Source organism: Pan troglodytes, chromosome 9 (assembly GCF_028858775.2).
Source record: "Pan troglodytes isolate AG18354 chromosome 9, NHGRI_mPanTro3-v2.0_pri, whole genome shotgun sequence".
NCBI lineage: Eukaryota > Metazoa > Chordata > Mammalia > Primates > Hominidae > Pan > Pan troglodytes.
Genome location: NC_072407.2, coordinates 17,456,125 through 17,480,899, shown reverse-complemented (window position 1 = coordinate 17,480,899; position 24,775 = coordinate 17,456,125). Strand labels below are relative to the sequence as shown.

General features: G+C 44.9%; 1 protein-coding gene across 22 annotated transcripts in view; it reads right to left on the bottom strand.

The window, feature by feature from the left end:
- Positions 1 to 24,775, bottom strand: part of ARNTL (aryl hydrocarbon receptor nuclear translocator like) — a 109,471-nt gene that overhangs the window by 55,037 nt on the left and 29,659 nt on the right. For all 22 annotated transcript variants that reach the window (XR_010147489.1, XR_010147488.1, XR_010147487.1 and 19 more), the window contains exon 2: positions 22,298 to 22,370. Coding sequence is in view for 10 of the 22 variants with exons in the window: in XM_016920420.3 (XP_016775909.2) it covers positions 22,298 to 22,370 (73 nt within the window). In the remaining 12 variants the exon portion in view is untranslated. The remainder of the gene's footprint in view (positions 1 to 22,297; positions 22,371 to 24,775) is intronic.

The following is a 24,775-nucleotide window of genomic DNA, read 5'->3' as shown; positions in this document are numbered from 1 at the left end:
TTGCTATCTGACAACACCTGGCACCATGTTTGAGAACCACTGTCCAGTCTGGCTAGGAACTCCCTGGGCAGGAAGATCAACCATCTCTTCTCAGAAAGAATGGATTCAATAACCCAAGGGCTTCAGCTTTGGATCCCAGCTGCTGGATCTGCCCACAGCCCTGATTCCTCCCTCCCCACCTCTGACCTTCTCTGTAGTAGGTGGTTCACATCCTAGCATGTCACTGTCTTTTACTCTCTGGTTGGTTGTCTGTCTGTAGCCAAATCCTAGTACGTCTTCCTCATCTGTAATCACTCCCCATCGCTTGTTCCTCTCCATGCTAGCTGCTACAACCTTAGTTTAGGCCCAGACCAACCCCGCCTGGCCTCTTCGCATCCTCTAAAACCCCTGGCCTTTGGTATCCCAACAGGTGACTTCTCCAGAGGCTTTCACAGTTTGCCCTTCCTAGCAAAGTTTTCCCTACGTCCCTCTGCCCCTTCCAGCCTCAGAAAGAGAAGTAACTCCCCAAAGCCCACTCTGGCTTAGGCACTGTGCCTGACATGCAGCCCAGGGCAAGAAAGAGATAGAGGTTCACCACACAGGCTGGCACCAGTCCACTGATATTGGCTACCAGAATGCTACTCAAAGATACAGAGGCTCAGAAAAAACCCAGAATAATGATCAGTTATTATTCTTCTACCAGGGGTGGGGCCAGAGCATTGGGAACATAGCACTCATGCCACCCACTTGCTTTCCCAGAAAAGGGCAGGGTACTCCAGGGAACTTGGGATTGCCTGTCTCTGGCCTGTGCCCTGGTCCTATGCTCCCTTTGGTATTCCTATGAAATCACCTCAACAATCCATTCCCAGGGCTCCTCCAAAGTTGCAATACTTATCTTCACTGCCTCCTACCACCCACCACTGCATCGTACTTACCTTCCCACTAACACATGGCAAATGTACTGCACCTTTTTCCATTAGAAAACTTTATAGCGTCTCTATAAGCTTTTCCCAAGTGGGTCAGAGAGCAACTGACGTTACCCTTACTTTGCTATCCAAATAGATTCCAAAATTCCCCACTCTCATTTTCTCTACCACTCAACAAATCTGTTATATACACATATCTTGGTCTGCTTATGCATGGGCTAATTGTTTGGCCATCTTCATGCCTGTGTCTTCTAAGACTGTGAACCCCTGAAGGGTATCTGTTTAATACAGTAGCTCCAGTGAGCACAGCAGGGCACTGTCAAGAAAAGCACAGAGACTGCCGCCCCAGCCCACCTCTGCCATGACTCTTAATGGGACCCTAGGCAAGTCACTCCCTTGCCTAGGCCTCTGCTTCCCCACCTACAATGAGATATACTTAAAACTAGTGTCTCTCTGAAGGCCTATCTTGTAGCTCTAGTACACTACAACGACACAGGCAAAAAAGCACTGGGTTTATGTCTCTTCATGACTACGTGAGCAATAATCACTCAGGGTTAGGCTCAGCAAGATATCACAATACTGTGCCTTTGAGTGGCACAGAACTGCCATTGCAATGTGTGAAAACTCTAAAGTGGCTATTTAGTGCAATGGGATGGATGTTTGTGCAGCTAAGTATAATGGACAATGAAGAATGATTTTATCTCCTTTTGAGAACATAAGTATACTATTCTATATTTATCCCTCCCATCTCCTAATTTAGACAGGGAAGAACTTTTTCTGATCAGCACCCACTTGCCAATAATTTCGCTCTACATCTAAATGGAGAACAGGAGTCATATAAGTTCACAGATTGAATGGATGGTTGATTTACGAAGCCCTTGAAATGTGGCTGCAGGCCGATGCTGGCAACCCCATAATTAGATATGGCATGCTCTGCAATGATGTATTTTTTAACTGTTTTTTAATAACTCAGTTCTCCTTCTGGGATGAGGAGAAAAATGGAATTTGTTAAAAATAAATCGAGATTTTAGTGGCTTTTCAGCCTTCTGCTGCTTGTTGCTCAAAATATTCTATAAATAAGAGAAGCCCTGCCCTATAGTGCACTGTAAACACCCACAGACACTCACAGCCAAATTCTTCCAATTATGACCCTGTGCCTGTTGCCAAGCTACTGCAAGGACCTACTTGAAAGGCAGCCATCTAGGCCATTTCCTGATTAAGCTGCCCTGTAGCAAGGAATCAAGGCCTGCTGCTTTGGCATTGTATCTAGTCTCAAATAATTACTCCGTGTTCCTGAAATTAAGCCCTTTCCTTGTGATAGAATTACAATTCAGAGGTAAGTGAAAGGCTAACCACTCACCCATCTGTCCGTCTGCCTAAGTCGTGTGTGCATTTAAGACCCTGAGCTGTCACATGTTAGACTTTATTTAAATCAGGTAGCAGAAGTGCACTCACAACAGCATCTTTAATTGCACTGAGCAAATCAAGGTCAAACAAAAGGAGGTCAACTATCGACATGACAGGTGAGTCAGATGCAGCCTGCCTTTCTGTTCAGTGGCTTCCTGACTCATCAGTTTGGATCACCGTTGCCCAGCCCAGCAGGCTGAAATGGTCATTTAAAAATCCATACCGTACCCCAAGAAGGCAATGCAGTTATGTCAGGTGTAGGGCTTACTGCTCTGCCGTTCAAATGCCAGTGTGTGAGTTGGAACTGCCCCGACCTCTGGGCTTCCACGCAGCCTCAACAAGCCATTGAAGAACTGCATGCAGAGAATCAGGAGATGACAGTGTGCCACATTCTCGCTGAGAGAAACTACTTCCAGCTCCTTAGAAACCAGAATGTTCAAAGCAGCAATGGAGCAAAATGGGCTCTGGCTGGAAACTAATCACCCCCCACCTCCCACCATGAGGTTTTCATGTCAGCCCAACTGGGTGAGTGTTCAAGAGAAGTGTCGTCCATATTGGCCCTGAGACCTTCAAAACGTCCTGTGACATGGCTCCTGTCCCAGGAACTCACTCTCTAAATGGGAAGCCCATTAATGAACAAGAGAACTAATATGTGGTCAGATTTTCCAAACTCAAAATTGAGACCTATATACTTGGAGGGGCAGTGTTTTTAAAAGTAGGAGTCCTGGAAAACTTGGGACCGGGGGCATCACAAAGCATTGAGCTCTTCAGGGAGGGTTCTGCTGGCCATCCGACGTGAAGGGGTCCTTCCTGTGACTCTCATGCTACCCCTGGGTTCTAATTTCTTAATAACTGAAGTGATCTTGTGTTCTTGTGCCTCCTCTGATTAGAATGTGAGCACCATGAGAGCGGAGACCCTCTCTGTCTTGCTCTTGACTGGTTCCATATCAACTAGAACAGTGACCGGCTCTTAGTAGGTGCTCAATTCATATTAACTGAAAAAAAGCAAATACACACCAGACTCTCAGAAAACCATTATTTATACCAATCTCCTTCAATCCCTACAGCAGTATTATGAGGTAAAATAATTAGATCTCCCATTCAATGAGAAAAATCAAGGCTCAGAGAGGGCGTGTGTTTTGCCCAGGGCTGCATCTAATAAGTGACAGAAGTGGAATTCAAAACCAGGTATGGAGCATTATGATCCTCCCTTTGTAATGAGTGTCTATTATTTTGTATAATTTAGAAAAAGCAAAAATGAAAACTCTGGAGGAAAAACTGCTCATCAGAAACAGCTTTATATCAACTAATCTTATCTGTGATGAATTCAGTTCTGGCACCCAAAATCCAAGTTCCATTTCCATCTACAGAGGACACTGGCAGCATAGCTACAGCAGGAGAAAGGATTCTGGGGCCTTCCTTATGAAAGGATTCTGTTCCTTTCTTTCTGCGGGGCCTCAAAAGCCAGGCAGGGAGTGGAGGGGCCATCGGCACCAGTGATCATCATGCCTATGGCTGCTGGATGTGGCAGGCTTGCTCCACGGTTCACTGGAAATGTTCCAAAGAGAGGCTCATAAGCAAGTCTGAGGTCGAAGAGTTAAAGTGTTTGGAATCTGCCTTCTCCCAAACCCATACCTTAAAACTTGGAAGGAAAAAAAAAAAAGCATTTTTTTAAAGACTGAAATTTCAAAAATGTTTAAAATGAAAAGTAGAGATTTACACTTACCTGAATTGAGAATATTAAACCCTGCTGAAGCTAAGTTTATCCCCCTTTTTAGTCTATAACTCATAATAAAATTCCTACTAGTCTGATGTTTTGGGCCAAAAAAAGCCTCTCCAGTCGATCCTCTAGATGCAGGCCATGGCTTGAGTTTATGTGCAAATCAGCAGGTACATCTCATCAAAATGGCCAGGCCAGTTCTCATGTGTGAATACATATCTCGAATATGGGAAATAAATGCAAATAGCACATAGTATCAATGAAACAGGTATAGTGTTGCCAAATTGCCCAACAACCCTTAAATACAAACATCCTGCAGAAACATTACACCCTTCATGGCTGTGAATGAGGAGCAGCACAATGACAAAAGAGCACATAGCCTGCCAGATCAGAAATTGTTAACTGGGATCCCTGGGTGGACTTCAGGGAAAACGTCTCATGAAAAATGCTGGGCTTGTATTTGTCTTGTCATTTATTTTTTTGAGAGAGTCTATAAATTTCTTCAGACTCACAAAGTGATCTGTGACCCCAAAAGACTAGGACTGCTCACCAACCCTTTCTGTTGCCACTCTTGTTTCATTTAGACAATGCTGCTAACACAAACAACTATACAGGAAGCCCTTTCACAGTAAACACAATGATGGTAACAATCAGAAAAAATTGTCCAAGCTCTTACACAGACGATCCAGCCACCGGAAACTGTTCAGTCAATGACAGAAAAGAGGTCAGTAGCTCAAAGGGACTGGAAAACTGCTGTGCCTTAGCTTGAGCCCACTGCCCAGACAGGGACAAATGGCACAACCAGAAAAGCGCAAGGAAGCAAACTTAGGGGCTAGAAAGTTTGGGACAGGTGAACTTGGGAGCAACAGGAGAAAAAAACACAATCTTTAGAGCCAGGCAGGGCCTCACCTACAGACTCAATCTGTGGCTTTGGGATGATGATGATGATAACAGCATCTGCGATGAGCTATTATCTGCTGACAGCACAATGTCCGGCGCATAGTAGGCACGTACTTAATGTACTTAGGAAATTACATGTTATTTCATTTAATTTTTATTTTTCTTAATTTTTTTTTCATAAAAGAGAAGTGGTCTTGCTATGTTGCCCAGGCTGGCCTTGAATTCCTGGCCTCAAGTGACCTCCCACCTCAGCCTCTCAAAGTGCTGGGATTACATGAGTGAACCGCTATGGGCTGGGCGCAGTGGCTCACACCTGTAATCCCTGCATTTTGGGAGGCTGAGGCGGGTGGATCACGAGGTCAGGAGATTGAGACCATCCTGGCTAACACGGTGAAACCCCGTCTCTACTAAAAATACAACAAAATTAGCCAGGCGTGGTGGCGGGCGCCTGTAGTCCCAGCTACTCGGGAGGCTGAGGCAGGAGACTGGCGTGAACCCGGGAAGCAGAGCTTGCAGTGAGCCGAGATCGCACCACTGCACTCCAGCCTGGGCGACAGAGCGAGACTCTGTCTCAAAAAAACAAAACAAAACAAAACAACAGTGAGCCACTATGTCTGGTCATTTCATTTAATTTTTATCACAACTCTGTATTATCTTCATAATATAGAAGAGATATATATATATAATACCTATATAATCTTCTATATTATCTCTCTCTATATTATCTTTATCTTCTAAATGTGGAAAAAGGTTAAAAAATTAAGTAGCATGCCCAAGGTCCCCAGCTAGTTGAGAATCAATCCAGGGTCTGTTTGGCTGTAAGCCCATACTCTTAACTACTAAGCAGTGGCAAGCTTCAGCTTCCTCATCTGTAAAAGAAGATTATAATCCTTACATCCCCGAAGTGGTAAGGATAAGAGAGAATGCATGTGAAGTGCTTACCACAGTGCCCGGCACACAGGAAGCCCTCTAGCGTAGATTCCTATGACATCGGAACCTTTGGAAGGGAGAGGAGAGGTAGGAGGTGAGCATCCAGCTATACAGATGGTACAGCATTTCACTTTGAAGGGCCTGACAAGCAGGATTAGGGATTAGGAATTCTGGACCAGGCTTAAAAGACTGGGATGAGGCTGGTCCGAAGGTAGTGAGTTATCTCCATTGATAGTTCAGTCTGTAACAGATCAAACTCCTTGTTCTACTCTTTTTTTTTTTTTTAGACAGAGTCTTGCTCTGTTGCCAGGCTGGAGTGCGGTGGCATGATATCGGCTCAACTGCAACCTCTGCCTCCCGGGTTCAAACAATTCTCCTGCCTCAGCCTCCCGAGTGGCTGGGACTACAGGCGTGTGCCACCATGCCCAGCTAATTTTTGTATTTTTAGTAGACACAGGGTTTCACCATGTTGGCCAGGATGGTATCAATCTCCTGACCTCATGATCCACCCACCTCAGCCTCCCACAGTGCTGGGATTACAGACGTGAGCCACCACGCCCGGCCCCTTGTTCTACTCTTTCCCCGCTTCTCACTACTGCACTTGACTAGTATGAAAAAATAAAAAATAAAAAAATACAATAAAATTTAAAAGGCTGGGATGACATACTCTCAGGGACACAGAGGGGACACACCTCATCAAGATGGGAAATAATGTGCTTACTCAGAGATGAAAAGGTTTTCATCAAAATTTGGAGAGGGTTGAATTTTTGAAAGAAGGAATCATTCAGGCCCACACACACACACACACACACACACACACACACACACACACACAAAAGGTCTCAAAAGGCAGCACCAGACAGCATGGCTACGCCTGGGCCAGGAATGTGTGCCTGCTGCCGGTCTGCCTCCCTGAGACCCAAGGACGGCAAAGGCTCCTGTTCGTGTTTGTAAGAAGGGAGATGCTGGAACCCCAGTTATCTGTAAACCCCACCTGGAACTTGAGCACAGTCTAGGTATTCTTTAAACAAACAAAAAAAAAAAAAAAGAAAAGAAAAGAAAAGAAAAGAAAAAAAAGCAGCATTTGTCAGATCAGAATCAAATAAGGTGAAATGTACCCACTGCGAGAAAAGAACCAATGACTTAGTGTGGCTTGGAGTATGCAAAGATCAATGGATCCATCTGCATGAAGAAGACTCCCACTCACTGACACCACCATCTTGACTATTCTCTTATTAAAAAATGGAACAGGGGAGGCTGCGGAGCAGCAGAGTCACTCCCCAGAGAGCCAATGCCACTACAAAGAACATGCATCCCAGGGCTTAGGTTTGCTTGGTGAGAAAAACACCACAGAGTGTCAACAGTCTCTCCCTGGACCAGCTCGTCCCCTCCTGCTTTTCTTATAAAGGAATCACTATACCAAGTTATCCCAATAGAAATCAAAGACACTCAAAGATCTTCAGGTCCTGTCATCTGTCCCCTCTTCTCCATCCCCACAGCTCTAGCACAACACTCAGCATCAATTTCCTGGACGATTTTAACAGCCGCTAAAGTAATTCTGCTGCCTCCCTCCTACAGTCCAGCCCCCACACTGCCACCAGCTGGCTTTCTAAAATAAAAGTGCTGACCACGTCACTCACCTCCTGAAAGATGTCTACTAGATTTGCACTGCCTATGAAATAAACTCCAAAGTCTTCGCTTGCATGCAGGCATGCATTAACTCAGTCATTTGTCCATCCACCCACCTCGTGTTTCAGGATCACCCACTGTGTGCCAGGCTCTGTTTTAGGCCCTAGAGTGCTGAATGCAATAGATAAGACCAGGTCCCATCTTCATGGATTTATATTCTTGTGGGGTAAGACAGACACTAAATAAGAAGACAAACAAACATATCATATAAAGTCAGGGAGTGATGAGTGCTAATGAGAGAAACCACAGCAAGGTAGGACAGAATGGTTGAAGCAGCGGGGAGCGGGGGCGGAACGGTGCTCTTTCAGACAGGTGGGAGAACACTTGAATAGAGGCCAGCGTGGAGTGAAGGTGAGACAGGCGGTGTCTGGGGAAGAGCAGCTCAGGCTGAGGACAGCAAGTGCAAAGCCCATGAGGCAACAAGGGGAACAGTAAGAAAGATGCAGCAGCTAAAATGGAGTGAGCAGAGAGTGCCAAGTGATGAGACCAGAGAAGATGAGCAGGAGGGGCTGGCAGGCCAAGGCGAGATGTTTAGATTCCATTCCAAAGACGCCAGAAAGCCGCTGGAGAGTTTAGAGCAAGGAAATGACACAAATTTGCTTTTTAAAAGATCTCTTTGCCTATGTAGCAAACTGACAGAGACCTGCTGAAAGACAGTGGAGGTTTGAACGAGGGTAGAGCAGTGGTCTGGCCTGCTTGGTTGATAAAGAAACAAACTAATAATAATAAGGAGCAGTGGTGGCTTCCAGGACATACAGTAAGAGTTGTCAAGAATTGCAATGTTTGAAATGACAGATATGTTAATTATTCTGATCTGGTTACTACAGATTATATGTATTGAAACATCACTATGTACCCCATAAATATGTACAATTATTATGTGTTAATTAAAAAGAAATAAATTGGCCAGGTGCAGTGGCTCATGCCTATAATCCCAGCACTTTGGGAGGCCAAGGCGGGTGGATCACTTGAGGTCAGGAGTTCGAGACCAGCCTGGCCAACATGGTGATACCCCATCTCTACTGAAAATACAAAAATTAGCCAGGAGTGGTAGCGCACGACTGTAATCCCAGCTACTCGGGAGGCTGAGGCACGAGAATTTCTCAAACCCGGGAGGCGGAGATTGCAGTGAGCCGAGATCATACCATTGCACTCCAGCCTGGATGACAAAGCAAGACTCAGTCTCAATAAATAAATAATTTTTAAAACCAGTAAAACAAACAAAAAAAGAATTGCAAACAGATGATGTGAAGAACACAGGAGGAAGCAGAATCAAAGATGATGCCCACATTTTAGGCCTGGGTAGCCAGGTAAAAATGATGGGACCTCATAACATGGGGAAGACTGAGGAGGAGCAAGGCTAGTTTTTTGTTTGTTTTTGTAGGAACAAATCAAGACTTCTATTTAGTTATGTTGGGTCTGGGAAGACCACTACACTTCAACATGCAGCTAGCTGCTGAATGGGCAGTGGGTATGGGAGTTGGGGGCTCAGGAAGACAATCTGGGCTGGTTACAAAGATTTGGGGCTTGCCAATATATGGGTGACTGCCAAGATGTAGCCACTTAGGTCCTCCACCTCTTGGCTCCAGCTCCAGACATGCACCCAGTGTGTCACCTCCTACCAGGGCTCTAGCCTCTGCCCTGTGCTCCTTCTGCCTGGGACCTTCCTACTTCTATAGCTGACAGACTCCTTCCTACTCATCTTTTAAGACTTGCTCACAACGGCTGGGTGCAGTGGCTCATGTCTATAATCCCAGCACTTTAGGAGGCCAAGGTGGGAGGATCACTGGAGGCCAGGAGTTCAAGATCAGCCTGGGCAACATGGCTAGACACTGTCTCTACAAAAAATTAAAAAAAAAAAAAATCAGACAGGCAAGTGGCACATACCTGTAGTTCCAGCTACTTGGGAGGCGGAAGCAGGAAGATCCCTTGAAGCCCAAGATTTCAAAGTTGCAGTGAGCTAGGATCATGCCACTACACTCCAGCCTGGGTGACAGAGCAAGACCCTCTCTCAAAAAAAAAAAAAAAAGACTTGCTCACAAGTCACCTCTTCTCTATGAGGTCTTCCAAGAGAGAACCTGTGTCATCCTCTCTTCTCCCACAGCATCTACTGCATACCTTGGTGACAGGACAAACCCATGTGTCACTTTATGTATTTACACCTTTCCTCCCTGTAAGCTTCTTGAGGTCAGTGACTCTATTTCTCTCCAAATCCCTTCACCTAACATAAGGCCTGGGCATGACGGACATTTGCTAAATGAATGGAGTTTTCCTCTTTGCAAAGAAATGCAAAAGAAATTATATAAATGCAAACTGATTCACACTGCAGCTTCTGTCTGCAAGGGGGAAAAAAGTGAAAAAATAAGGTGCTGTCATTGAAGCACTAATAAAGCTCAATGGGGTAGAAGAGTATCTTCCTTTGAGGAGTTTCTTAACAAAAAAGAGCTTCAAGAAATCTAAGAGTTGAGTATCTCAGGGTGTTGCGAGGTATAATGAACATTGTACCTAATGAAGGTGTTTTGGTTTCAACTGCAGAAACACCCAGTTAGTCTAAAACCAGTGCACTCAGGAGTTGGAGACAGAAGGATGGAAGCCGACGTTCCTTCTCATTCAATCTGGACAGTGATCCTGGGAAGCAGGTCCTCTTAGCCCTCCTTCGTAGACAAGGACAAGCATCAGGGAGTCAGGTGATTAGCCCGAGGTCACAGAGCTGGGAAGTACAGGAGCCAGGATGCTCACTCAGGCCTGCCCAACACCAACGCTGAGATCCTTCCAGCCTCACATGGTGATAACAGGTTCATGCAGTAGGCAGGGTCCCTAGGACCACCCGAACCCCAGACTGCACCAAGGACACAATCTAGTAGTTCTGGAGAGGGAATATTATTTACCCATAATGACTGAGGAGTTACCAGCAGAACCGAAGCTGGAATCTAAGTTTCTGATTCCCAGGCCAGGCTCTCAGGGCACTGTGTATTCTTTCACATAGTCTTTAAAGGAGAGAGACAAAGCAAAAAATGAAAAGTTAACAGTCTAATCTGTCTGCTTACAAGTACCTTAGAAATAAAAGTTGAGAGGAAAGGGAAATTGTGTTTTTTGTCAATTATGACTGATGTGTGACCCTGGGGCCCCACTAATAGGTAGGAAAGTAACTGAGCAGCTGTCACTGCCCCATGTGGGTTACAAAACCAGTAGCACAAATCAAACTGACCGGCACGTGGCAGGCAGTGTTCTCATATGTTCAGACAAACATCTGCTGTCCACCTACTATGAGCAGGACCCCAAGCAAGGCAGCAAAGAGGGAGAAAAAGACCCTGGAGGTGAACTGTGGCTTTCCCACTCACTACATGTATAATATTCAGTATATTAACCTACCTAAGCCTCAGTTTCTTCATCCATAAGAAAGAACGGGCAGCCCATTTCACAAAGCTGCTCTGACATTCTGGGGACTAAGTGAAATGGCACATGTGCTTGGTATACAGGAGTCACGCAGTAAACATCAAATGGTTGGTGGTTTGTCCATTGATGGGCAACCCAAAAGAACTTATATCTACCATAGAAAAAGGAATGCAAAAAAAACCCCAGCTACACCAAAGTTCTTGTAAAATCTCAGTAGGGTGAACTGGTATCCTCTGAGGACTTACTAAAGTACAAAGAAATTCTTTAAGAAATTTTCAGTGGCTGAGTATTTCAAGGCAGGGCTGGAGGAAAGGCAGAGTGAAGGGAAAAGGGAAGAGAAAAAGAGAGGAGCTGAATTTGAATATATCAGTGCATTGGCAAGGCCAAAAGAAGTCAACATGTACATAAAAAACAATGTAACTTTATCTCTAGTGGATACAGCCGTATATTTATTATTTATGGTCTATCTTCTCTGTCGAACTCCCGTTGAACCTTCAATACCCCACCTACTTTTCCACCCCACCCACCTAGAAGGTTAATTAATCTTTCCTCTATTAATCAGTTCCTATTACTGGACACACTATTTGCTTGTTAGGCTCCCATATCAAATACTAAGCTCCTGAGAATACACATTGTTCATGATTCATCTCTGGGTTTACATGGTAGCCTTCCTCTTACTCCAGGATCCTCAGCCAGTAGCCACCAACTTGGAGCATCCCCAATGAACTTTCTCTCTACAGCAGGAAGATAAGAGAGGACTCATATTTATACACTGTTTATTTTGTGCTGAACATCTGAGAGGCACCTGACAAATATTAATTCGTATATCCTTCAAAATACCCCTGGGAAAGAATTTCTGTCCCTACTTTGTAGAAGGAGACACTGATGCTCAAAGAGGTGAGGTCATCAGCCAAAGGGTCACACTGTTAGTAAATGTGATGATGTCAGGATTTGAACCCAGGTCTGTCTGGCTCCAAGTGCCTCTTTCCACTATGCCAGACTGCCCAGCATGGGTCTGATGAAGCTGAGGGCACCCTCAAAGGATAAATGGCCTGGGTATCAAGTCTACTCAGACTCATAAAAGTGAGGTTAGTGCTAAGAAGTCAACAAAGGGTAAACTGTTTGCAAATGCCAGACACCAGCTCAGAGCCAGAGAGGAGAGCTAGAGAAGGTAGAATTCAAAATTTCACATGCAGTTAGCAGGTGGTAAGCTGACCTGTCCTTCTAAGAAGAAGTCTTGAGATACAGCCTGGACCAAGAGTTCACAACTACCTGTGATCAGTTAAGGCCCCTGGCTGAGAATTTGCAGATCCTTCCCAAATGCTAAGGTTTCAAACCTTCGTAAACATGAGCCTAAATGTTAGCACTCCTGTGAGAAATCTATGAACAAAAGTGACCACCAGAAGTCTGGGACCATCACTTCCCTTTGCTTTCCTCATCTAGCTCAGTAAAGGAAACAGCCATGGGGTGTTGTAGGCAAAAACTTTGTCTCAGCCTCACAGCAGTCACTTGCCATCTCCCACTCCCCAGGTCTCTGGGGCCCAAGGCCTGGCACTCCCTGGCAGGGCCCCTTCAAATGCTGACCCAGCCTCAGTATTAATGGCTCAGCCCTTGGTGGGAAAGACAAGCCAGCCTGGCAGAGCTGTGGAAAAGGAAGCTGTGATTTGGCTGTAATTCTTCCAAAGGCTACCTGGCACAACTGATATCCTTAATAATTATTTAATAATTGTGTACAGTATTTAGGGAACTTTTTGTCACCTTGCAGGATGATAACCATCATCAAAGTCAAGATATAAAAATCATATAATTAAATCTACAGACATATATTCTGAATGCTTTTCTAAGATAAACATGTAATTTTGATGGCATTATTTGTGAGGCTTTTAAGATTTACTTTCTTACACATGTGTAAGCAAAAACTAGATTAGCAAAGCCATAATGGGATGCTCCTAGGAAGAGCATGAATTGGTACAGCCTTTTTGGAGGGTAATTTGGCATTATGGATTCAAATTTTAAACAGCAAACCATTTAAACCAAAAGTCCTACTTCTATGTATCTATACCAAAGAAAATCTCAGGCAAAAGTTCACAGGTGTGCACAAAAATTTCCACAGCAGCAATGATTGCAATGGCAAAAGATCAGAAACAACCTGAGTGTCTATCAATACAAAATGAAATGTACTTAACATACAACCATAACATGGAGTACAACTTTTAAAAGTGACAAGTACATTTATCTGTACATATGGACTTGGAAAAATAACCATAATAATTGACAGCTGTAAAAAGAAACTTGCAGAACACCATGCACAGGGAGAGTCTATCTTTAGAAAACAAAAGGGAAAGTATCTATGTCGTGGTTGAGGGCAAAGGGTAGGGGTGGAGAGAAACAAGCAAATGCAAAAGTCCAGGAGTATAAGAAGCAAACTCTCAAAAGTGCTTATGTTTGGGGAATGGTTGGAAAAGGTTGGGGGAGGTCACAGAAGATTTTGTTGCTTATGTTAAAGCACTTCAGTGTTGTCTGAATTTATCACAAGTGTTTATTACTTTTGTGATGACAAAAACAAAAAAGTTTTTAAAAGCACATAAAATAATAATTTAAAAAAATTTTGGTATTTGCAAGGCCCCCCCCCCTCCCCCAGAGTGACCACCATTGGAAGCCAAGTCTCCTCTCCACCCTCCAGATGTGGCCACAGTGCTCAGAGTGCACTAGCTAGAAGGAGGCACAGACTCATCTGAGGAAAGACTCCAGAAGGCAATGGTCTCAAGTTCTGAGAAGCTCAAAACCCTTGCCTATTTCAACAAAGACTCTGCCAAAGGTCAACTATTTAATTATTTTATTCTGAAAAAAAAAAAAAAAACTAAGTGTCTTTTATTTTTCAAATTTACAACACCATAAATTGTTGAATTAAAGCAGTTCACTTGTTTGCAACCCCCCTTCAATAGCAGCTATCGAAATTTATATCCTGCATTATTTAAAATTTTATGTTGCTATATAAGCCTTGCTGAACACTTTTTAAAAATTGTTAATGAGGAAATCCCACAGAGAGGAGAGAAGGTAATTCTATTAAATCCAAAAGAGCCTAAAATACTATTATAGCCATTTGGGCTATCATAAGAACGACAACTTAGCAAGTAAAATATCCTTCCTACCTATGGTCACAGTTGCTAGTGGAAATAATTCTAAACTGCTACACAGTATCTAAGGGGTATTAGTTATATTAAGCAGAGACTACAAACTCTATTCCTACAGGGGCCAAGCAGGCCATGGAAAGGTACAGGGAGGCTGGGCCAGCCGGAGGCAGGCTGGAGAAACAAGCTCCCAGGGGAGGGACCACCACTCTTCCGCACTGCCACAAGGAAGACGGGCCCAGGCCCGCTAGACCTTTGATTTTTTATGAAGAGCTGGAAATCTGGATTTTGATTCAAAAATCTACCCATTTTTAAATGTTGGCCACTAATTTAAACATCTTAAAACACTATGAGTGCTGAACAAAACACATCTGCAAGCCAGATGCAGCCAGGGGGTAGACAGTTTTCAACCTCTGCCTGAAAGTATCTACGTGTTTTTTAAATGGCTAATTTGGCTCACTTTTATTTCAGAAAGATGGGAAGAGGCAGAGTAATGGTAGGGAATGGAGATAAAAAACAAAACAGTCAAGTAGTTGCTATTAAGAAAGTATTTCTAACATACTTGTGAAGACAACGGTAGCTGTTTATATCAAATTCTAAGGAAATTGTTTATATTTATTTAGCTATACAAGACACAAAACTTGGAGAGGGAGAATTTCTCAGGTCTAGAGTAAATAATAACTCAGTGCATTGCCCACAATTTACTGTCAATGAACCTCTAAGAACTTCTGTCAGGTATTGTTTACCATAACGATTTTAAACAATAGTGATCATTGAAATAATGGCTCTTCTTTGCCAGGTGCTGTCCAGGCATTTGGCACCCAGGGTCACCAATGTGGGTCATACATCCACTGGACAAGATTCCAATAAAGGCCAATGTGACAAACCTTTTTCCAAAACAAAAAACAAAACGACAAAGGACATAGACTCAACATCATAAAATTGTGCTCCAGCATTTTTTTCAAAGACAAAACAATAATAGACATACTTGTGCTAATAATAATATCTGGACATAATGTGCAATTCAAAAAGCACTTTTCTTATATACCATCTCCCTTTCATCACAGCCTGCATTTTAGACTTTATATCTGTTCCAAAGTCTTCTTATAATTATTATTAACAATAATACTTTGACAAACAACAACAATGTTAACAGATAATAAATATTTGGTGCTTTCTACACGCCAGTCACGGTGCTAAGCACATCTTCATTCCACTCTCACAAGAACCTTATAAAGGTTATTCTAATGATTACAATCCCATTTTACAGATGAGAAAATGGAGGCTAAGGGAGCTTGGTGGGTTTGTCTTAAGTCACAACGCTAGACAGACATGGAGCTGATGTTCTGAAGCAGGTGGGCCTCCAAAGCCTGAGACCAGTGTGCCGAATGCCCTTTGAAGCAGGCGTCTTAGAGGCCAGCCACACTTTAAGCCCATCTCAGTTTGCTGCTGGCAAATGTACCTAGGGTGTGGCTAACGTCCCCCTTCTCCTCCTCCCACATCCACTTTCCCCATTTGGTCAGAAGCCATTTTAAAATTTTTATTTTTCCCAGTCAAAAACAGTATGAGTCAGTTGAAGCTCAGCCAGCCTGGCCCTAGAGAGCCCTGGAGGCCTGGTGAGTTGCCCTAGGGAACTGGGCTTCCCCTGCTGCCAAGGCCCCTGCCCAGCTGGCTGGAATCTAGGTAGGGTTTTCACATCACTGCAATCTCAATGAGGTCTGGGAAGTCATAACAACCCTGTGAAGTCACCGAGGTACCAAAGTGAGGGGTAGGGGAAAAGGGAGGTGCCTTCAGATCAGCGGGGGAGAAAATATGTATTTAGCCAAGAGCTATGATGTATCTACTATTCAAAGCTCCATGTTAGACCCCTGAGAGAGGGAGATATAGCAGGGGGATAAATAACACAAATAAAAACATCATGCATGAAAAAAGCACACATCCACACATACATGCACACATACCAACTGCACCATGAAGCAGCTTCTCTTAAGGTAATGACCTCAGGCTCTCCCTCAGCCTTCCGTAGGGCCATGAGCCCTGACTGTACAAAGTATTGCTCTGCCACAGAAACCAAAGTCCAGGGCAGACGGACCATCATGACCTGCCATGGGCAGTCATCCTCAGAGTGTGTGCAGATCAAGAGGACCAGGAGAAGGGCAGCTGGCTCTGCCCTGAGAGACAAAGGGGGCCCCTTTCCTTGAAGAAGGACAACAAAGGGGTTGTAAGGTAGAGAAAAGGGCAAAGGGAGTGGGCAGAAGGAACAGACCTTAACAAGGCACAGATGTTTCCTCAGCACAGCTGGTTCTGATGCAGAACCATGGAAGCGAGGGTGACGGCCAAACCCCATGCATGCACTCAGTGAGCTCCAGAAAGGGGGAGGCCTGGGCTGGCTCTTTTATGGTCCTAGCCCACCCTCCTGTGATGCAAAAGGCAAGAAGCAGCTGTGGGCAAGTGGGCAGTCCCACATGCTCTCGGTCAACTCCAGGCTGCGCACCTGCCTAGAGTCCTAGGTACTCCTGCCATCCTGGGGCTCAAAAGGGCTGCCCAGTGAGGGAACAAACATTCATTAATCAAATAACCACACAAACCGAGGTCATGACCTCTGTGACAAGTGCTGGAAAAGGACAGACTGCAAGGACTTGGAGCAGAGGGAACGGTGGCGTATAGAAGAAAGGGTCAGAGCGTAAACCCACAGTCCAGCATCTGGGATAAACTCCTGCTCTGTCACCTACTCAATGGGTGGAGGCCTCAGTTTCCTCACACAGTGTCTTTGGGACAATGATGACACTTACCTCAGCCAACATCTACCAAGCCCCTAATACAAAGTAGCTACCCATGAAGCATTCTAACAGTACTTGACACAAGGGGAGCAGTCCATAAGCGCTAGATGCTGGTATGGGAATGGTGAGGACAAGATCTAGCCTTCTTATCAGGGAGGTTGGGGAGGCTTCTGAGGAGGAGGCAGGCCAATCAGCTGAGTTCCAAAGGGTGAACAGGCATGAGCTAGGCAAACCAGGAGAAAAATGCATTCCAGGCTGAGGGAACAGCATATGGAAAGTCCCTACAAGGGGAGGCAGCATCACAAGCATTTCCATCCAAGGTAAGCAGTTCCAAGAGCCTGCTGGAGTGTCCTGGTCTGCAGGACACCTCGGTGCTGAGAATGGCTCTCTTCTGAAAAGCTTTCCTAGATTACTGTGAGGCCCCAAATAAAAGCTGCACTCTTGGCACAACTTCTCAGGTCTCTGGCAGAGATAGGAAGTGAAGAAGACACAACAAGCAACAAGTTTAAGGGACTGAATGAAAACATGAGAGTTTATATGCTATTGGCTAGGTGCATTGTGCTAGCTCCCAAGCAAAGTACAGATGCTGACTTGGGACCCCTGGGGTCAGAGCTTCTTCCTATTTGTTAGACTCCTCAGTATTCACTGGGGACTTTACAAGGTTTAAAATGAAGACAAAGAGGCCCTCAGGCACCCCCATGAAGGGCCACTAGGTATCCTTACCCTTCAAGAAAAGCATTCTCAGCTGGATTAAGGGGGAAAAAGGCTGTCAGACAGTAGTTCGCAAGAATAGATATTCTGGCTAATTTAGGAAATTTGGGATTCATCCAGGACCAAGGTGGGTGGACCTCATTCCTGAGAATTCCTTGATGGATTATTTTTCATTTTGAATTGCTATTATCAGTCCATCAAAAACAAGAGCTAAAAAAAATAAAAAGTCAGGGGCAAAGAATATAGAGAAGAGACAGTCCTGAGGTCTCAGCATGCTGGGAGACACAACAGGCGTCACAAACTCAAGCCCAACACAACCTGTCCTGCACTCAAAGCTGAAAAGAAGAGCACCCCAATAAACCCAATGGCCAATGAACCTCCCATTTCAGGTACATTTTATCACATTATAAATCTGTTGCTTGGCTGCACAAACAGACCACTCCTCACTCTTACAACAAAAACTTCCTGAGCCAGGTAAACTATGCTGGCACTTGGAACAGAGAGAGAGAGACAGAGTGTGTGTGTGTGTGTGTGTGTGTGTGTGTGCGTGTCTGTGTGGTCTCCACCCTTAAGGAGCTCAGGTTGCTGAGCATAACAGGTAAGTATATCAACAGTAACACCAATAAGTGCTTTGCAAGAGAGACATGAGGGTGTTCTGGGAGCCAGGAGGAAGGTCATTTCCAGGTCATGGAGAGGTGCTGGGTAGGGAAGGATGGTGTCCTGAAGATTTGGGGGAAACTGGAGTTGAGTTCCCAAGAGGGTGAACAGAGACCACGCCATTCCCAGGAGAGGGCCCAGCATTGCAAAGGCACTAGGAGGTGATGGCTGTTGGTAGCTAGGCTGAGGTTAGAAATGTGAGTTAGGGAAAAAGGAAAACCCAAAGTGGGGTGGGGGTGGGGGAGCAAAAGCTGCAGGGGGCCAAGGGCCAGATGATGAGAAGACTGCAGGCCCCGCCGAAGGGGGTTAGCTTTTATTTTCTAAGCAATGAGGAGCTCTTGGAGAGCTTTAAGCAAAAGAAAGCTCTGATCAGACATGTGTTAGAAAGATCATGTTGATAGGAATGTGGGCAGTGGAATGAGGGAGGAAAAAGATGAACACAGGATGACCAATTAAGAGGCTGTCATAGAACAAAATGATGAATCCTAAACACAGGAGTGGAGAGACAGAGAAGAACTGAGTTGACAAATTAGAAGATGAGCTCTTCAGGATGTGGTAACCAAGGGAATATGAGGGAAAAGACAAGGCCAGGACGACTCATGAAGCAGAAGCAACTGAGGGGCGTGGACCAAGCAGGCAGCACAGGGAGAAAGACGCATGTGGCACTCAGGAGGGGACAGACAGGTTGAGGTGCCCTCGGGGCAGACCACTAGGAGTGTGGACTGGGAGGAGGTTCAGACCGGATATGGAGATCCGGGTGTCTTCAAGACAGAGGTGAGTGGTGGATGAGCTCACCCAGGGAGGACGTCAAGGATGACGTGAAAGGGACCAAGCCAAACCAGAAGCTAAGGACAAAGAACAGAGAACCAGCAGAGCAGGCTGTGGAGGCTGGAATCTCAGCAGCTGGAGGAGAACCGGGAGCCGACCCAGGAGAGGCACGCTCAGCAGAGCTGAAGAAAGCGAGGCCTGAGGTGGGAGTTCTCGCTGCAGGGAGCAGTCAGCTGGGCACTGGCAATGGCAGCCAAGCAAAACAATTAAAACAAGGTGCTGACAGTGCAGCTGACAATCTGTAGTCACCCCAAGAGGAATTTTATGGATTTTACCCCCAACGAGCTCACTGTCTCACTTCTTGGACAGGCCTTTCCCTCTCCACCCCGGTCTCACTGCCTTTTATTTCAGAGCATGATCATACCTGACGTCACATTCTACATCTCACACATGTAGACGTCTGCTTCACGACAGCAGAGACCTTGTCCTGTTTCACCTCTATAACCATGATGCCAAGAGCAGTGCCTGAGAGGCTAAGCGCCTTGTACCAAGTCCCTTGGTGCATTCGAAGCAATAAATAATTAGTGAGTACATAACATACTACATGCCAGATTCTGTGCTACGATGCTGGGGATACAGTGAAAAACAAGACAAAATAGGAGCCTGCCTTTGGAGCTCAAAGCTGGAGGTAATTGGAGAGAAATGCCAAGAGTTTAAACAAAAATGACATTATAATTGTCATAATGCTAGGACTGGAATCTGACTCTCATGCCTTCTAGCGCTATTTTCTTTCCAAGCCCAAGGCTGCTGCCTTCAACTAAATTTTATCTGGGGAAACAGTTAAAGTAAGTGTTTGAGGTTTGGCCTTAGTCTCTTCCAGACTTCCCACACTTCTTCTGCCCTTTCAATAGACTCCTAAGAAGTGGAAACACCCACTACAGCCTCTGAATATTTAACCTGAGGGACTCGATCTATCTCTAGTCCTTCTACATTAGTAGGAGGAAAAATTCCAGACACAGGCAAGATAAAGTAGGAAGCAGCATAAGCCAGGGATTATACAGACCCGGGTTCAAATCCCTTGTAACCTTGCATAGTTACTCATCTATGACTTATTTCTGGCTGAAATAAGAATACTATTAATAATTCCCCCCACATAGGTCATTGCAAAGATGAAATGGGATGATACACAATAGCACTTAGCACTGGACTTAGTACATAATGAGTGTTCAATAAATCATGGCTCTAAACCAGTTACAACTGTTGCTTTTGTTACCAGCTCTCTAACTGCTATATTCACACAAACCAAGTCAAAAACTACTTAGAATTCAAACCAAAGAAGGTACACTCAAAATACTCAGAGCACAAATTGATACATAATTAAATCATGACTGGAGGAATTATCCTCAAGTCCCCATACTTGGATAGACTCTGTAGTAAGAAGGTTTATTTCAATTTTTGGTCCACTCTATTTTCTCCTCCAACTTATACAAATGCAACTACTTCCCCAACAGATCACATCTTGTCTCATGGCAAGGGTCCAAACATGGGCTGGATTCCGTGGTGCAAGTTGTGGCAGAGTTATGAACACCACACCTCAAAAGGGAGCATAAGAACACAATCACAAGCCCAAGGTACACACAAACTCCCAAACACAGCTTGGCTCCAAAGAAGGAAATGAAAACTGGTCACAGCATGCTTTGCCTGCCTCAAAGCTAAAGCAAAGGTTATTCTGACAAGCAAGTATCTAAATCTTATGTGTCTCCCTTCTTTTACTACCCAAACCTTCTATGAGCGGTCTATTTTTGTAACATCTCAATTCTTTATCCTTCATTTATGTCCAACTCCATGTAACCTGGCTTCCTCTTCCCTTCCCCTCTTGTGACATTACATTTCTCAAGGCCATCTGCAAAGACCTTGTCACAAATTCAGCAGCCTCCCTTCAGGTCCCTTCTCCCTGGTCTCTGCTGCCCCATTCTCTTCCCTTCCTGGGACTCTCCTCCATGGCCTCTGGGTCTCTTCCATCGTCTTCCCATCCCACAGTTACGCATATTCCCCACAGCTCAGCCCACTGCTCATCTTGGGGAGACCATGTTTAATCCTATGGCTTCCATTCCACATCTCTAGACTTAATCTTCTCAGGCCAGGCTTCAGCCCTGCATTTCCAATTCTCTGCTGGACATTTCTTATGGATGAACCACTGTTATCTTGAATTCAACATATCTAAAACCAGATGCATCAGCTATCCTTTCCACCCCCAACATCTACATTTCTGTCAAAGATACCACTGTAAACAAGCAAGCTTAAACTTTCATCCTCTTTGACTCCTGCCTCTTAAGTCTAAGAAGACTGAAAACGCTATTGGTTCTCCCTTTGCAGTATCTCCTCCATTGAACCTTTGCTTCCATTTTCACTACTGTTCACCGCAAGACCTCATGCCTGGATGACTGCTGCTGCCTTCCAAAAGGGGCCCATGCCTCTTGTCCAGCTATCAGATGAATGTTCCTAAAATGTAAACATCACTTCTGCCACTTCACTTCTTTATCCAAAATAACTTCCATGGCTTCCCACTGCCTTCAGGATAAAGTCTATGTGCCTTAGCCGGGCATTTAGGGTCTAGAAAAGGAGTTGGCAAACTACATCCCGCAGGCCAAATCCAGCCCACCACCTGCTTCTGTAAATAAAGTTTTACTGGAACACTGCCACACCCATTCATTTCCATATTATCTATGGCTGCTTGCATGTTACCACAGCAGAGTGGAGTAGCTGTGACAGAGACCACATGGCCTACGAAGCCAAAAATATTTAGCATCTGGTCCTCTACAGAAAAAGTTTGCTGATGGACTAGAATCATCAGACGCCAGCAGATCCCACCACAGTTCTTGCCCATGACTCCTTTCGATGAAGATTTTGCTCCTATGGGACTGCTGCCAAGCCCACTTTGTTTACACCTCACCTCTATGTTCTCAAGTCCCGAAAATCTTCTTTCACTCCTCCCTGGACTTTTTTCAATCTAGCTTGCCCTTCAAAACAGAGCCAAAGCTCCACCTCTCCATAAGGCCCGCTGCATCCATCCCCCGCACCCCTTGGTTCCTCTCCTCTGGCCTCCCTCTCTGCATCTACCACAGAAACCTACAGTGAGATTTCACTTTTCCTATGTACCCCTTCAGCCTGTGCTACAGGCTTCTCCAGGTCCCGGGCTGGTAACCTCCACAGAGAACTTGCCAATGATAACTACCTTGCCTTTCATTCCAAATACCAATCCTTGATAGCATAATTTGGTAAGAAGGCATCAAACAAACTTACCAATGAAGGCCCAGGATTCCACATTGGAAAAGTTAAGCTTGGGTCCAAACGTATACACTCTAGCCAGCACCACCTAAAAGCCAATGAAATAAAAGTTTAGCTTTAAATTCATAGCACCCAATAAGTTTTGATTTACCATACTCCTGGGATGCCCATTTCTGCTTCTTTGCCTAGAAAATCCCTGCTTGTCCTTTAAATCCATTGGAGAATTTTTCCCTGTAAGCCTCCCCAGTGTTCCAGGCAGGCCAGGCACCCCCTCCTCTCAGTACCCATGGAACTGTGGTGGCATGCCTATGGTAACACATGGCACGTTGTGGCATAACTTCTTGTTTAGGAAGGAGAGGGGGTTTCTCTAGACTGTAGGCTTTTTAAGAGAAGAGACCTGTTAAATTCACCCCATCCCATACCCCCAACTGCCTAGAACACTACGGGCACTTAGATGATCCTCAATAAATACTTGTAAAATGGATGGAAAAATAACCTACTCAATTCATTGACACATGCTTGGATATCTAAAATTCTGCTAGGCCAGAATTTTCACCATAAAAATGAATGCCTCAACCCCACTGCTTTTAATAGGCAATGGTTTAACAGGAAGGACTAATGAAATTAATCTAAATACACACCTTTGGAATGACACTCCCCTGGGCAGAAACCATCAGAGGCTCCCAGAATCTAAGAAGGCAGGCCCAACTCCACAGCCAGGATGCTGGGCCTGCACCAACTGGCCCGGCTGCAGTCTCAGCTTGCATGGTTTCCCCCGATAGACCCTACCATCCAGACAAACAGGACTGATAGTTCCCAAAACCCTCTCAGCTGGACGTCTTCCTCCACTCTTCTCCACATTACCTCCATCTACTGAGATGGCGCATCCATTTCAAACATCATATCCCAGACCAAGTTCATGATGGGGCCCCAAAAAGTGCTCTGTTTTTTATTTAATCTCTCTCCATTTTTAATTGTGAGAAAATACATGTCACATAAAATTTACAGTCTTAACCATTTTTAAGTGTACAGTTCAATGGTATTAAGTACATTCATATTCTTATTCAACCATTACCACAAGCCATCTCCAGAACTCTTTTCATCTGCAAAAATGAAACTCTATACCCACTAGATAACAACTCTCTCTTCCCTCCTCCCCGCAACCCCTGGCACCCAATAAGTTTTTGCCAAATGAATGAACACACAAATGAATGAAGGTATGAATGAATCTGACTCAATCCTCCCCACAAAAGCCAGAAGCACTGTTTCCTTCTGCTGGATTCCTACGGTACTATCTTCACATCTTTCTCAGATTTATTTCAATAAATCTTAAATGATCCCTTTTTGCAAAATTATATTCTCCTTCTGGGAAGGAACTATGACTTATTTGCAAAGTTAAGCTTAGGTCCAACAGCATATGCATTTGGCCTGTCTTGCATTTTGCTACATCCATTGGTAAAGTCTCAGTCCTTACCTTGCAGCTTTGACACCAGTTAATCATGCCCTCTAGCTCTCCTGGTTTTCCGCCCACCTCACTGGCTTATCTTTGCTTATTCTCCCTCATCTCCCCACCTCTTATGTCAGAGTGTTCAGTCCTTGTTTTCATCTCTTCTCTGTCACTCCCTTGGTGATCTCAACTAGTCTCCTGGATTCACACATATCACCTCCATGCTAACGATGCTCAGATTTCTCTCCAAGCCTGGACCCCTGCTCTGAACTCCTGACCAGTACATCCAACTGTTTGTGTCAAGTAAGAAGTAGATGGGAGCTTTGTGTAAGACATGGTGGGTGTCTCAAACTTAAACATGTCCAACACAGACCCCTGACGTGCTCCTCCCAGCGTTGTGTCCGCCTCAGTTTAAGACAATGTTCTTCCAGCTGCCCAGACCAAAAATTTGGAGTCGTTTTCATCTCCTTTCTCTCCCACTCCGTATCTAATCCTCACTAAAACTGGTTCTTACCTTCAAAATGTATTCAGAATGTGACCATTTCTCACCACCTCCACCGTCCCCATCCTAGATTGCTGCGACAGTCTCCTAATTGGTGCCCTGCTTCCCTGCTGCTACTCTTGGAGTCACTCTACCTCCACCCATAGTCTATTCTGAACAGAGGAGGAAATCTGGTGCAACATGAATCAGATTGTGTCATTTCTTTCCTTAAATCCCTTAAAAGCCTTCCCAGCAAGGATGATGCCAAAAGGACGAATGTGCCTAAAGCAGACTCGCGGGCCTCGGGGCAGGCTGGGGGCAGGAGAGTCTCCAAGCCAGTGTCTCCCTCTCCCCAACCTATTTCTCCACTGGCAGTCCTGACTGTATCACCTATCATCTGATTTCTCAAAAAAGGAAGCTCTTTAAAGGGAGGGAAATGCAATCAATCAGCTTCCTTTTCCAGCTGGATACCACAAGAAGCCAACAACACTAACGCTTCTGAAGAAGCAATAAGGTACATCGAGTCTGCCAACACTTAATAGTGTTTCCAAAGATAAGGCTAGCC